Source organism: Macrotis lagotis, chromosome 4 (assembly GCF_037893015.1).
Source record: "Macrotis lagotis isolate mMagLag1 chromosome 4, bilby.v1.9.chrom.fasta, whole genome shotgun sequence".
Classification (NCBI taxonomy): domain Eukaryota; kingdom Metazoa; phylum Chordata; class Mammalia; order Peramelemorphia; family Peramelidae; genus Macrotis; species Macrotis lagotis.
Window position 1 is genome coordinate 73,579,880 of NC_133661.1, and position 16,494 is coordinate 73,596,373.

Below are 16,494 nucleotides of genomic sequence, written 5' to 3' on the forward strand. Positions count from 1 at the left end.
AATACCAATCAGGATTTCTTCAGAATTCTAGGATTCAAAATGAGAACACACAATTTGGAAGATATGGAAAATATGGAACACATTTCAGAAAAACTAATGAATAACAATACAAATTACTGAGATAACTATTATAATCAGTGGCATACTACACAGAAATCATGATAGAACTATAAAAGCATTAAAACTTAAGAAATGTAGACTTGGGATACTGACAGGCAGGAAGTTGTCATCTCCATTCTTCTCTCTGTCTCCTGGCTTCTTTGGCTTCCTTCAAGTCTCAGCTAGTGACAAAAGCAATTCCCAATCTTCCTTAATCCAAGGGCCTTCACTCTAAGATTATCTCTAATTTAACCTATCTCTATCTTGTTCGTATATCATTGTGTGTATGCTGTCTCCCCCATAAGACTGGGAACTCCTTGTGAGCAGGGACTTTTTTTTTCCTTTCTTTGAATCTTTAGCAATAAGTCATAATCAGTTGTTAGCATACATTAATCAATGCCAGCTGACTTATTCTAAGGATAGTAGATAATGATTCTGTTTCTACTGGGAATTAAACAAGAGAACTGGAAACAAAAATGTGCCCCACAAAGACAATTCTTTTGCATCAGGGCTACTAACCACCAGAGTATGAGACAGAGAGATCTTTTAAAACGTCTTCTCTCAAGGATCTAATGTATCTGATATGGCTAAAAGAAAACCCACAGATTAAATAATTTCAAAGGTTCTTCTAGCTCTAGAAAGTTACTGATGTTAAAATAAGTACCACAATTCCTTTTTTGGGAAGCTAAGCCCAAAGGTACTAATTTATCTAAAGCTTTAAAGAATGACTGGAAATTGATCAAGGGCCAAAACTTACAGTATACATATGTATCAAATGGCCATGCCTGCTCATGGATAAATAACAATACTGAAAATCATCAAGAGTCTAATTGCCCATTATTTTTATTTTTATTAGTTTTTCTTCTGTGTACTAACATTAGAAGTTCTCTTTTCCTTAAACTGGTTAATAAAAAGCTTTCCGAATTCTTGCAATATTTATCACTGGAAATTGCCAAGATTATGTCAGATAATGTCCTTCATCCACTGAGCCAAGTTGTCAAGGAGTCACCTAGTAAACATACCCACAAGCACAGGTATAGAGAAGGGACAACGTTTTTAACTGTTGCTTTACTTATTTCAGATGGTGCTTCAAGTTAAAACTGGCATTGGACTTATTAAGAAAAGAGAAAAAGGTAAAATCCCTGTTGTAGCAGCTAGTATTTTCCTACTATAAAAATTGATACTCAAGTCCCACTGTGTAAGCTTTGGCTGAGTTTATAATGATCCTATCAGTCAAACTATTATTACAAACTCATTACTATTTAAAGGGCTTTGGGATTAGGTGAAGTATGAAAGGTGTTACAACAAACCAAATTCCATTCTATCACATATCATTTGTATAACAGGACTCTCCTGAGAAAAGAATATCTATTACTCTCTGAATTCTGAATTTAGTGTTGCTGTTGAGAGAAGAATGACTTAATAATAGCAAGATTAGAGCAAAGATGACTAAATTTTTTACATGCGGGGCACAATTTGGGTTCCCATTGGATGCTAGATATCAGTGCTTTTCTCTCTTGGGTCCATTCACTACTTCAGGGTTGTGATTTCTTCATCTAACCTGAATTTCTCCATTAAGAATTCTGTAGACTTCTTTGGAATCTATGAAGTTTTGATATACTTTCCGTTGCTCATCTGTCAAGCGGCAAAATAAGACCTTAAAAAAAGGCATAAATACATATGAGAACTTTCATATTATGTCAAAGGAAACTGTAAATAAAAAATCTGGATGAAACTATTGTTGTAAACAACAATGTTTACATTTAAAAAAAAACAACTTTAAAAGAAATTTTAAAAAATCAGGCTGCCATGACTGTACACTATACACAATATCAGGAGAAAAAAACCACAAATAATACAACTGCTATATCATCTTCAATAGTTAGTTGATAGCATATCATTTTTATAATCTATTGGGATATTTTTAAAATTGCAAGTCTCTTAATTCATAAGACTTTGAAAAAGAATAAAATAAATATTTTTAATTTAAGTGTAATATAAATTATTTCTGAAATCTTAAAAGATTTCTTCAAAGTCTCAATTCAAGTTTTATTGTCTTCTCAGATTATCCCAATCCATACTAATCTCAATTTTCTTGGTACATGTGTACAGAGTTTCTCTACCATATAGTAGAATAATTATATACTCTTCAATTATTTTATAATTAATTTATGTGTATTGGTTCCCCAGTTAAGATTCTAAGATTTTTGAGAGCAGGGGTTAATCTTTTTTTCTTTTTCCTTTTAACTTTAATTTCTCTTATTTCCTCTCACCCATTTCTTCTGATCCTCTGAGCTCCTTTGTCTCTCCTTCCATCTTGTTTCCTCAACTTTTTTCTCATCTAGTATTTTATTGCAGTTTTTCTTGACATTCGCTACCCCCTTTTTTGCTATTTCACAGTATTTTTGCAGTGTTCTTGCTAGTTTCATAAACATGTTGTTTAAGTGCATTTGTGTCTATACAAATACTACTGAAGAATTCAATGTCTGTAAGAAAAGAGCAATCTTCACCACTCTTCTCTTTTCATCTTGCAGAGTACTGGCATCTTTAGCTGAGTTTTCTAAAATCTTGTTTGTTGGACCTAACTCTCCCTCCTTCATGGGATTTTTGCAGGAGGGGGAAAAGTCAACAGAAGCCAGTTGGGATAGAGATCAGGAAGAGGCCAACAAGGCTTTCTGGTCGGTTGTGGCTGCCAAGTCACTCTTGTGGCTACAGAGGCAAGGAAGAAGTGAGACAAGCCTAGTGGCCATGAGCCGCTCCCAGTAAAAATTTATGTAATTGGTTTTAAAATATGCAAAACTGGTATAATCCTCTTTACTGTAATTTCAGACTTCAAAAAAATAAAGTATTTGGATACATGTAGATTTACTTTTAAAAATTTTTCTTCCATTCTTTGTTGCTTCATAATTCTGTCAGTGACTCTAAAGAAAGGTGTTCTTTTCTCCAGGCCTGTTTGATCTTAAAATACCTTTTCAATTTGATCCTCTTCACTTCTCACCTGGATTTGTTGTTCTTAGAGAAACATCTCTTGGACAGCTTCTGGCTTTCTTGCTCAGTCAGGGATTTTTAAGTTCAAACCCTCCTGTCAAGGGTGGGCAGTCCTTTACTATTTTTCCTTTACAATTTTCTCTACTCTGTTTCTGAGTGTATTCTGAAAAAGCCACAAGCCATCAAGCCTTCATTCCCCCACATCAACCTTCCCCCAGGTTCCACAAGATCTTCCTACTTTACCTTCACCTTTTCACTTTTATTTGTCTCTTAAAGTCACTTTGCCTTATCTCATCCCTGGTTTGCGTACTGCTTTCAAGAGTACACAACTTCATTTTTTTCCATTACATGTATAGATAGTTTTCAACATTGATTTTTTTTTTTTTTAGGTTTTTGCAAGGCAAATGGGGTTAAGTGGCTTGCCCAAGGCCACACAGCTAGGCAATCATTAAGTGTCTGAGACTGGATTTGAACTCAGGTACTCCTAACTCCAAGGCCGGTGCTTTATCCACTACGCCACCTAGCTGCCCCCCAACATTGATTTTCTATAAGATTTTGAGTTCCACAGTTTTCTGCTTCCCTCCTCTCCATGACAGCAAGTAATCTGATCTAGGTTATACATGTAAAATAATGTTTAACACACTTCCATATTAGTCATGTTGTGAAAGAATCAGAAAAGGGGGAAAAATACCATGAGAAAGAAAAAAAAATAAAACTAATTTTAAAAAGTAAAAAGAGTAGGCTTTGGTCTGCATTCAGACTTCACAGGTTTTCCTCTGTATATGGATGGTATTTTTTAATCACACGTAAAAGTACGCAATTTTAAATACTCTATTCAAAAAAAAGCAGAATTTACTTTTGATTTTGTACAGATAAAGATGCGTATGGAAAACTGTGAGCTTCATGAGATACTTGTTGTATACGAATGAGCTATTTAAAGTGATCACAGGCTAAACTATTTAGTAAAGTGTATTCAAATTAAGAGTTGAATGAATCATATATGTTTGATTTAGGAATGTTTTGTTAAAAAAAATAGTTAAAAGTACATAGCATTAAGTTTCACAAACCTGCTCATTTTTATCTGGCAATGAAAGGCTCATTTTCACGTCTGATTTCATTCTACGCAGTAGATAAGGATTTATGGTATCTCGTAAAACACAAGCACATTTATAAGCAGTTTTAACCTTTAATAAAGAAAAAAGGAAAAAATCATTACTGCATAATATAGTAAGAATTGTCATTAAAATGTTTCCTATAGAAATGATTCATTAGGTCAACAATACAAAAAAATTTATATAATTATAAAATAATATACATTTATATAATCATAAAATAACATAATGGTCACCTAACAAGCTTTCTCAAATTTAAGATAGTGTGCAAATTAATATGGGTGAAGGAATTTATCAATTTAACCAAAATTGCATGGAAAAATGGAATCAGATCTGCTCTATTATAGTTTTGCATTTTGCAAAAAAGACTAAAAATCAAAGTTTTATATGATTCTAAGAGAAGTACCACTGGGGGAAAACTCCTTTTAAATGAATCTTTCACATAATTTTATTATTGACCAAAAGCTAAAAGAGAACTGCTAATCTACAAGATTGAAGATCAAAAGCTAACATTAGTAGCAGGCTGTAGTCAAGGGAGCTGTCAGACAATAAGCAAAGATGACTGCCCACCTGAGACTATGAAAATAATTTCAAGAAAATCCCTGTGATCAGAAAAACAAAAGGCTACTCTGGTCTTAAAGGGAGCATATGGTTCTATAATGGATCACGGCTACATGAGACGGGTATTAAATATAGATAATGGCTTAAAAAAACACATAACCCAGAAAAAACATCCACTCTTAATTCACTTAAAGGCAAGGAATTCAATAAATAATTGATATATTTTTGAAAATTCTAAATTGGCTTTCTAGTTTAGTAAATTGCCAGTCAATGGAATGGGAAGAACCTTACCTAGAGTTCAAGTGTCTGAAACTTGGCTTCATAATTCAAGATCATCAAAGTAAACATAGAAAAGTCACATAAAAGAAAATACTTTAAGCAATCCTAACAAAAGTTCATATAAATCCTTTGCCACCTATTCTTTTTTTAACTGGGGGAAAATAGCTAATGTCAAAGTTTTTGAACTAATAGGGAATCTCTATTTTTAATGTCTCTTCATTCAATATATCATTTACTCATTGATGAAAATTTTAAGCTAAAAAACAAGGCACACTATGTCTTAGTTATTGGAATTAGTAATATGTTCCTCTCATGATAAGGAAGACTTCTATGAAGTCTTCTCTTTAGTTCCTCCAGAAATATAGAGTGTGAATCATAAATAAATATAATTTCAATTATATTTCTGATGTGACATAGTGTTAAGAGCACTGGATTGAAAAATAAAAGAACTGAGTTCCAGTCCATCTACATGACCTTGGAAAAATCATTAAGCCTCTTTGACTCTATTTTCTTTCATCTGTCAATTGAGGGTCTGAACTGGATGTTCTCTAGGGTCCTTTTTAGAACTAAAATTCTATAATTTTAGTCTTTGATGATATAGAAAGAGCTCATAAATTCTCAAAGATGATCATGATCTACTTTTTTTAAAAACTAGACTTGAAAATTACTGAATTATTTTTTTAAAACACTATTCAAATAGTTTTCCTAGTTCTCTACACAGGAATCTTTATTCCATTTTTTTTTTTGCAAACCTTCCTCACTCCCCCACCCCTTCTGTTTCCCTCTAATATTTGATGAGAGCACTGAAGATAATTAAGCTTCTGTTAAAGAGAAGTCTATATACTCTAAGAGATGAACAAGAAAGAGAAGCAACATAGAGTTGGGAAGTCCTGAGTTCAAGTCCCATCTTTAATACATTCTGGCCAAGTGACCCTAGGCAGAATCATTTAACTTTTCAGTGCCCTTAGCAACTCTAAAATGATCAAATGCAGAAAAGGTGCCAGTCTTCTTTGGTTAAGAGAGTTCCTCTTCAAGAGTTCCCCAAAGTCTGTGAAACACACTTCTAAGCCCTATCTGTTGTGTTTCATTCCCCATACTGAGAGGCAGCACTGAGTAGAGAGAAAGGACTAGTGGATGGGACCAGGGTTCAAGTGCTGCATCTGACACATACTGATTCTGGGTTCAGTTTTCTGGTCAACTCTCTAAGACTCTTAATTTACAACTGACCTGGGGATCTCAATGACAGGAGTGCAGGGGACTGAGACTTTCCTCTATTTCTATTCTTATATTTCCTATACCCATAATACCTCCCTTCCCCATACTACTTTACACTTTCCCTCAGTTATTTCCAAATACTTCTTATTTTATGAGTTTTTCTTTTTTCTTCATATTTAAACCAAGCTTTAAATTCCCATTTCAAATTTAAAAACCTTTTCTATTAAAACATTTTCACTGTTTTATCTACTGTGAATTTAAAGGTTTAATTTTTATATTATGCCTCTTTGATTAAAGAGGTAAAACCTAATTTTAAATATTAAAATCTAAATTAAATATCAAAATAAAGCAAATTAGAATATATACTTCCTGCCAATAAAAGAAAACTGTCATCTTTAAATTGATTGCTATAAACCCTAAAAATATTTGTTACCTGAAAAACTTACCTGCACAGGAGAAGCATTTGAATACCCTCCCATGGTAATAGGAACAGAAAATTGTTCCATGAAAACTGGCAATGTTCCCAATTTTCCCGGGAAGACAAAGTCAAAGAGAGACCATAGTTCTTTGAGGTTATTTTGCATAGGAGAGCCAGACAAGATAATCCGATGAGGAGTACGGAACTGTATTTTTAAAGACAAAAACAACTGCAGTAAAGAAAATGCAATTTCATTTTCCTAAAGTTATGCTTTAGTATATATTTTTCAAAGAATATTTCCACAAACTAAATCTGTACCACTCAATATTAACCTGAGTCCTTCCCCAACATAAAAATTCTACTTCTGTAATGAAAGATTTCCAAATTAATACAAAGGTCAGAAAATAAAGAGGATAGAGCATTCATTTTTAAGCTAAATTTAGTTCTAATTTGAATTAAATAAAATTGAAGTGAGGTTTGTTCATTCAACAACTGAAAAACAAAAACAGTGATAATCTGCTAATAAAAAAGTTCAAACATATTCAGCATTTTCTAATTGTTATGAAAAGGCACATGGAAAAATCTTTAGTTAAAAAGTAGATTCCAACTTATCACCAATGATGACTTAAAAAGGTATGTATGTGTGTGTGTGTGTGTGTGTGTGTGTGTGTTTATCAAGGTAACTATAGCAGATGTTAAGAATAAGAGATAGTTGGAGCAGCTAGGTGACACTTGTAGATAGAGTACCAGTTCTGGAGACAGGAAAACCTAAGTTCAAATATGGCCTTAGACATTTATTAATTGTGTGTGACCTTGGGCAAGTCACTTAACCCATTGCCTTAAATTAAAAGGAGGAGGAGGAGGAGGAAGAGAAGGAGGAGAAATAGTCTGAGCCCCGAGAGCTGAGGTATATGCTCCATGAATTTATGGTTAGGAATCACAAAGTTCGAGGTTTGGGCACACAGTGACCTCCACCAGTGGAGAAAGTACCTAAATCCACATAGATAAGTTTGAAGGTTGTCCTTCACTCTGGAACAAGACCCTGACACCAGGGAGGTGATGCCATGACAAGTACATGGCTTGGATTTGAACGAGACGGGTTGTGCTAAGTCACCAGATTCATTTTCTCCTCCAAGGATCCAGTGACTAGATATGAATCAGGACTACTGGAGACAACTCTGGATGCAAGGCAGTCAGGGTTGAGTAACTTGCGCAAGGTCACACAGCTAGAGTGGTATGTGTCTGAGGCTGTATTCGAACTCCCATCCTCCTGACTCCAAGGCTAGGGCTCTATCCAATGCACCACCTAGCTGCCCTGATGTATAAGATGTATAAGATTATAGAATCAGTGAAGCATATTATATTATACTGAAGTATAACAGAAAGGATTCTGTTGTCTGGCAGAACATCAGCCAAAGTTGATGATTTGTGTGAACTATAATACATCCCTGGGCCTGACATCAGGAAAACCCAAGGTCAAATTCAGTCTCAGACACTTATTAGCAGTGTGACCCTGGACAAGTTACTTAATGGTGTTTGCCTCACTTCCCTTATCTACAAAATGAGCTGGAGAAGAACACGGCAAATCATTCAGGACCTTTACCATGAAAACCCCAAATGAAGTCACAGAGCTGGACAACAACCAAAGCAATGAACAACAAATGGGAAATAACTTTTATTCCACTTGAAAGGGCTATACCTGTTTGCAAGCAAGTGTCACTGCAGCATTGGGGTTCCGGATTTTGTGTCCCTCATCCAAGATCACATAGTGCCAATCATGATTGTTAATATTATCTTGCATCAATCGAATGTAGGAATAGGAAGTAATCAAAATTCCATGACATCTTGCAATTTCTCGAATGAGTTTCACCTAAAATAGCAATGGAATATTTTTGTAAATTTATTAGCAGGAGTCATATTAAACAAGAATAATTATACAATGATCTTTCATCCTAGCAGATCCCCAAACACTTCATGAGTATGCATATAGTTTACTAATCATGTGTTTATCAGCACTGACAATTTACTCAGCACTTACTTTATTATACAGAACCAATATTGCCCCATAGACCAACAATTAAAATGAGATTAATACAATCATAAAAAACCTTAAGACTACAAAATCTATCAGATGTGACAAAGCAGTTTCAATGCCCTCAAAATGTTTTTGCTTTTAACCTCACTGGACTTAAGGGCTCAATATCAGGTGAAAAGGAATGACTAAAAGATAACTGCAAGTTTCCAGAGAGAATTCAAAGAGCCCTGTTAGTCAGAAGAGGCAAACTGTATCAAGTCATTTCAAGTCGAGAAATATTTATTAAGTGTGCATTAGTTGTAAGATATATGATTTATAAAAAGATGCAATTCTTGACTCAAAATAATCAGAATTTTTCTTTTCCCACAGTTTTTACAAGGTAAATTATGTTATTTCTTTGTTTATGTTTTAATAACTAACCTGATAGGGCTATTCAAGTAAATATTGCACAGGGTAAAACACTAATTTGGACTATATGTTTCAAGGTTAATTTATCAATTTTGTTTCTGTATAAATACGCATGATAATGTGAACTGAACTAGTTAGTGTCAGTTTCTAATTTACAGATTTTGAATCTGTGAAATCAGAATTAAGTTTTAATACAGGGGCAGCTAGGTGGCACAGTGGATAGAGCACCGGCCCTGGAGTCAGGAGGACCTGAGTTCAAATCTAATCTCAGGCACTTAATAATTACCAAACTGTGTGACCCTGGGCAAGTCACTTAATCCCACTGCCCTGCAAAAACAAACAAAAAAAAAGTCAAGTTATCAGAAAACAGTAAATCTTCCTGGTCTACCAAAATTGGGGAAATCATCACCATTATAACCAAAAAAAAAAAAAAAAGAGGAGGGAAGGGAAGGGACCAATCAGTTGGGCTAAACCACACACTAAAACGTGTCCTGTCTTTTCTATTTCATGGTCCTTCCTCCAGCCCACCCCAAACCGACTTTGAAGGAAAAAACGAAAAGGTAGAAGTTATTTGAGCAATACTAGAGTTCCACCACAATAAGACTAACATGCCAATTAGACTTCCTCACACAAGTGTAGGGTTTTATTTATAATTCTGATCCCTATATTGAGGGCAGACAAGTGATCTTTTGGGTATGTTTCTGCTACTAAATAAATATATACTTATGATTCAAAGTCAAATTCTTCTGTCTATGGCAGAGAATGATATATATACTTTAACACAAAAAGTTATTTACATCACCCAATCATCAATCATTGATTAACTGCCTACTAACATGCCAGGAATATAAAGACAAAAGTGAAATAGCTCCTGCTTTCAAGGAAGTTACAATTTACTAGAAGGACAACCCATATGTGCAAAAATGGGCACAAAAAGAGATGAATGTAACTGGGGAAGGAGAGATGACAGAAGTTCTGGGAGGGAGAAGGCACAACTCTTGCAGTTCAGAAGGAAGCCAGGGAAACTAAGAGCAGAAAGAGAAAAGAGAAGGTGAAAGAAATGGGAAGAAGTCCAATAAAGTCAATGTAGAGATCTTGTAGAAGAGGAAAGTATTAAGAAAATGGAGAGGAACCAGGGAGGAGTTAAATCATGAACAATTTAAAACAATTCCTCCTCTATCCTCTTCCTTCCCCTTCCAAGAGAATGATTCTATACAATAGCTTTTTTTAAGAAAAAGAAAATGAGGGCGGCTAGGTGGTGCAGTGGATAAGGCACTGGCCCTGGAGTCAGGAGTACCTGGGTTCAAATCCGTTCTCAGACACTTAATAATTACCTAGCTGTGTGGCCTTGGGCAAGCCACTTAACCCCATTTGCCTTGCAAAAACCTAAAAAAAAAAAAATGAAAGGGAAAAAAAGTCAAGAAACCAATCCAGACACTGAAAAAAATCTGAAAATATATGCCATGTTACAGTTCCATGGCCTATTTTGAAAAGAAGTAGCTATCTTCTAAAATCTCTTCCTTGAAAGCATTTTTTTCTTTGTAATTTTCTATTATTCACTTTTTTGTGGTTGTTTTAACATTTTAAAATTTGAATTCAAAAACCTCTTCCTTCCTCCAACCCCTCACCCACCCACTGAGAAGGAAAACAATGACACCCTTATAATACATGTGAAGACATGTAAAACTTATTTCCATCTTAGTCACAGTACACATCCCCAATAATAAATCAAGAAAAATAAAGTTAAATAAATATGACAACATGCCCTCAGAATTCAGTTTTCTCTCTGGAGGTGGGTAGCATGCTTCATCAGGAGTCCTCCGATCAGTCACTGTCTTAGATCATTTCACTGATCAGAATAGCTAAGTGTGTCACTTATATTCCTACCCTACCCACAATATTGTTTACAATGATCTCCTGCTTCTGCTCACTTCCCTTCACATCAGTTCATATAGGTCTTCTCAGGTTTTTCTGAAATAATTTCCCCCCACATTTTTCACAACACAATAGAATTCCATTACAATAATACACAACCGTTTGTTCAGTCATTCCCCAACTGATAAACATCTCCTTCATTTTCAATGCTTTATCACTATAAAAAGAAATACTTTTGAATATCCAGGTATATCCTTTTCCTTTGATCTCTAGGATAGAAACAAGAGACATCATGGTGCTAGATTCAATCCCTGCTGCAGACCTCTTCTCTCCAGACCCTCAGCCCCTACCCACCACAGGCTCTCACCACCTCTCAAACCACTGTCACCGGGTTGCCTTCCTTTAAGCCTCATTCCATTTCTTTACCGGTCACCAGGTACTCAGATGTTTTTTATTTATCTAGCTGTTGTAGTGATACTTCACACTAACAGTTTATTGATGAGAAAAGCAATGCAAACAAATTCTAAATATAAGCTCGAAAATAAAACCCGGAGTTAACTGACCCGTCTGGTCCTAAATGGACTAAAATAGGCCATTTACCTTCACACCTTCCTTCATTAAAATCCCCACCCTTCCCACTTGAAGGGCATCCTACAAGTTCTTTATTTTAGAAGAAAAAGAAAGACTCCAAGTTGCTTTCCAACTCTTTTCAGACTGGACTTCATTCTTTTGGTACCTACATCTACCAAGGTATTTGGAGAGGGACAATGGTTTTTATAAGTCAGAGTGGATGAAAAACAAGGGAAACAAAGGACTTCTGTCTGAAATTATCTACCCACATTTCCAAACTATATAGAAAGCCACAAGAAGTTGAAAATCTTTTAAACTGTTTTTGTGCCTCAAATAATGGCAGGAAATGATGCTGCCTCTCAAAAGGTTCATCACATTTTCTTATCCATCTCTAGAGGAAGATTTTAAAATACATTCCTCAGTTTTGGTTTTTGAAAAATACATATTTTTTCCCATTATAATCATGAGGAAATCCAACAAATAAGCCAAACTAAAATGACATTTCTTTCTCCAGCCCTCCTCAAAAGTGCCATCGACCCTGCTCTTCATTCAGTCTCCAAGGGCACTCTCCACATTCTGGAGCGGAAACCCATCAAGTTTCACTGGATCTGATACCAGCATTCTCCAACAGTAGGGAACTGGAGTTCCACAACAGTATATTGCCACAGACATCACTATCCAAACACTTAAGACAAATCATCTCGGGCGATTTCAAATTAAAAGCTTGTAAAATATGTAACCTCTCCTAGTTTTTGCAATTAATAGGGTACGTCTGCAATTAGGCTGACTTCCTGAACGCGGGGCCGCTGTCATTAAAAGATGTCTTGTGAAAGCACCGCTGTTGTTGTGGAGGCTCAGGAGACCAATCCCTCCTAGAGGGCAGAGAGTGGACTGGTGGAAAACAAGAGCCATAAATCACACTGTCAGGAGCAGAGAGAACAGGAGGGAAACATCGGCGCATGAAGGCCATTCGCTGTAAACACAGCGCAGCAGCTTCCCAGGCAGGATTGACTGAACCTGTAATTAATTAAAATTTCCTTCAAGCTAAATCTTTAATAAACAAGGATTTGTGCTGACAATGAAGAAAAAAAGTCTCCTGTAACACAATTTTAACACTACAACTCACAAAAATAGCAACACACCATTTCCAATTTCCCCTAGCAGGCACACATTTATTTACTCTTATCTACAGGAACATGAGTCAAGCAACTATACTGCCATCGGTTGGTTTGGAACATGTTTGGTTTGCTTTGTTGCAATGCTTCGGTTCTTTCAGGAAATGAGACTCTTTTGGGTATGGATCTCTTTTCTTTTCAGAATGCTTTCTTCATAAGACTCTAAAACACCATGTCTTAATGTTCAAGTACCTCAACCTGCAGGTAATAATTAGGGTTAGGGTTAGGGTTAAGATGGTCATAGTTGACTGTATGCCATTTTATATTGAGATCAAATAGTTACAGATTTAGGTTTCAAGGAAATGTTCATGAATGTTTGATATTTCAGTAAAGAGCACCAAAAAAATCTTGTCAACTATTTCTCTTAATAAACTTTGCTTTTTTCATCATTTTCACTATGTTGTAATTAATCATTAAAACCAAGAGTCATCTTTAAATTAAAACTATGACATACTTTGTTCCTACTCCACATGATATAATAAAATACTTCAATATTGGACAAAAGCTTTAAAATTACCTAAATGGTTTTACAAAATTCGAAGGATAACCTTAGCAGGAAAAACAAGAGGTTATAATAGATTATCAGAATAATTTATTAGATAGGTAGCAATCCTTCAATGTGAATACATATTTTACTAAGATGGTAGGTTCTTTGAAGGAAGACATTTAGTTTACACTTCCTTATATCCAATACATTGAGTTTTAGGCATTAGTAGAAATTCAATGAAAACGTGGATCAATTAGTGTATTAAGTATTTCTATATTGGGAAAGGAATTAAATAAGATTTAATGTGAAAGGGAAAAATAATCTAATTTCTCCACTAAAAGCACAGTATCTGATACTTAACAAGATTAAGGAGACTCAAGCAAAAAATTTCAGAAAGAGGGGCAGCTAGGTGGCACAGCAGATAGAGCACTGGCCCTGGAGTCAGGAGGCCCTGAGTTCAAATCCCACCTCAGACACGTAATAATTACTTAACTGTGTGACCTTGGGCCAATCATTTAACCCCACTGCCTTGCAACCCCCCCCTAAAAAATTGTTTTTAAAAAGTTACTTTAAGGTTTTATTGAAGTAAAACGGATATCTTTTCTAACATCACTCCAGTTATATAAACAGTTCTTTTCATAGAAGGGAATGTTATTGAAAATAATATAAGATAGAAATGCGATAGAGTAAAACAATTTGGAAACAAATGGACAGAGATATTTCTTATTTCTTTAACACTTGTCTACTACGTGGTCTCTTTTTTTAAGCCCTCAAGTCAAACAAGCCAGCAACAAATTGGATTAAGAAAAGAAATCTAAACTTTAATGACAAAGAACAAATAATTTTGCATAAAAGAAATATTCATAGAGAACTTTCCTATAGTCTCTTTCTTTTCCAAACCTATATGGCACAACTGGCTAATAAAAATTTCCAAGCTGGAACAATGAGAGAGAAAATATTAAGATGTTTCTATGCAAAATAGAAAGTGACCAGGTGAAGTCTGTCATTGGGTGATGAGTTTTAGTAGGCAGCTCAAAGCAGTTAGAAATAAACTGAGCATAATGACAGTTTATAAAGGAAAAATATATGGTAAAATAAATTTTACAAGGAAACTATGTACAAATTTATACATACACATATGTATATATATGGATACATATCTTCATAGACTTAATATAAAAAAACAGCATAAAAGATATACATCAGATAAAAGAAAGGGAAAGAATAACAGATTATGTCTATGCTCCTAACTGTAGGAAAAAAAAAACCAGAAACTTCCTGCATTTCTAGATGGATTATAGGTAAAATATCATTTGTAAAAGGATGTGAGATGAGGGGCGGCTAGGTGGCGCAGTGGATAAAGCACCGGCCATGGAGTCAGGAGTACCTGGGTTCAAATCTGGTCTCAGACACTTAATAATTACCTAGCTGTGTGGCCTTGGGCAAGCCACTTAACCCCATTGCCTAGCAAAAAAAAAAAAAAAAAAATTAAAAAAAGGATGTGATTTTGAAGTTACTAGTTTTTTTTAAAGTGTGTATGAGTGTGTATATGAAACACTGTTTTCACATGGGAAAGGTGGCTCTACTCCTGTTCTTTGAATAAACAGACCTCATTTGTATGCAAATTGTGTGTAGCTCAATTCAAAAGGTTGAGTCAATGTTTTGGAAGAGTTAATGGCAAAAAAATATTGCAAAAGAAAAACAAGTAAATATAATTGAAAAATAAGTTTTTTAAATGATGAAGTTTGGAATTACACTATTGTTAGAAAGATATAAATGAAAAATCCTTTTAATATCTCTTATGGATACACCATCTCCTCTATGGATTTTTGTAACAATTGTTCTATGGTGATTCTCTTCCTCTAACCAACCCCATGGGTCACCTTTGAAAGATCATCATCCAAGTCCTTCCCCTTAGTCATGGGTGGTCCTGAACCACTCAGCTCCCATGAAGTCCACTATTATCTCTATGCAGATGACCAGCTCTGAATTGATGGGCCATAGGCATTTTTAATTCAATATATACAAAACAGAATCTGTCTTCATCTTGCAATAAACTATAAAAGTTCCATTCCCATCCTCATAAACTCTGAAATTCCCTTATCTGAATAAAATATATTACCCTTGTGTGGCTAACCTCCTTGAAAAGAGGTTAACCCTGGAACTGGTACTTTGCTTCCTTTCCTCTCTCTTCTTAACTGAAGTCTGGCTTCCAAGCTCATATTCAATTGAAACTGCTCTCTCCAAAACAACCAATCGTCTTTCCCCAGTTACCAGCTGCCAAGTCTAATGGCCCTGTCCTAGTTCTCATGCTTTTCAACCCATCTGTGGCCTCTGACACTACTGATGACTCTTCTCTTCTAGAGTTTTCTCGAGCTTTTTGTGATTTGCTCTCTCCCAGGTCTCCTCCTCCTCCTCCGCCTGACTCCTTCTTCGTCTCCTCTGCCCAGCCTTCAGATTACATCTGCTAAAACAAAGTTCAGCCAGGGCTGTGGTCTAGGCTCATTTTCTTCTTCCTCCATGCAATTTTTGTTTGGTGACCTCATGAGCTCTCATGGATTTAATTATGAAGCTGATTCTCAGAAGTGTTGTCTAGCCCTAATCTCTCTCCCATCCTCTAGTCTCCTGTCTTCAACTGCCTATTAAATAGCTTAAAGCAAATAGATACCTTAAACTCAAGATATCTTCCATAGATATCTTGAATTCAACATGTCCAAAATAAAATTTATTATCTTTTCCCCAAAGTGTCCCCTTTTCTTATAGCACCATTATTGTTGAGAGTTTCACCATCTAAGGGCAGCTAGACGGTAAAGTGGATAGAGCACTGGCCTTGAAATCAGGAGGACAGGAGTTCAAATCCAGCCTCCGACACTTACATGCTATGTGTCCTTGGGCAAGTCATTTAACCCTGACTGCCTCACACCCAGGGTCATTCCCTATCATCCTGATCCATATCTGGCCACTGGACCCAGATGGCTCCAGAGAAGAAAATGAGGCTGGTGGCTTAGCACAGCTCCCCCTCACTCAAATCCAATTCACATACTTGTCATGGCATCACCTCCTGGATGCTGTGGTCTTCTTTGAAAATGAAGGATAAACATAAGACCACCATCTGCCCAAGATTCCTATCTTTGCAGGTCTGGTATCATTTTTGACCACACACATACACACAGACTCACACACACTCACTCCCCTTTAATGATCATATCAAAGTCAAGTCTTTCAGTTTTTAGGAGGGGAAAAAAAGGGAAGAAAGGGGTAGAGAAAGGAGC

At 35.6% G+C, this 16,494-nt stretch overlaps 1 protein-coding gene across 4 annotated transcripts in view; it reads right to left on the minus strand.

Moving 5' to 3' along the window:
- Positions 1 to 16,494, minus strand: part of ERCC6 (ERCC excision repair 6, chromatin remodeling factor) — a 106,280-nt gene that overhangs the window by 26,371 nt on the left and 63,415 nt on the right. For all 4 annotated transcript variants that reach the window (XM_074233137.1, XM_074233134.1, XM_074233136.1 and 1 more), the window contains 4 exons: positions 8,372 to 8,542; positions 6,701 to 6,877; positions 4,155 to 4,271; positions 1,661 to 1,756 (listed from right to left, as the gene is read on the minus strand). In XM_074233137.1, coding sequence (XP_074089238.1) covers positions 1,661 to 1,756; positions 4,155 to 4,271; positions 6,701 to 6,877; positions 8,372 to 8,542 — 561 coding nt within the window. The remainder of the gene's footprint in view (positions 1 to 1,660; positions 1,757 to 4,154; positions 4,272 to 6,700; positions 6,878 to 8,371; positions 8,543 to 16,494) is intronic.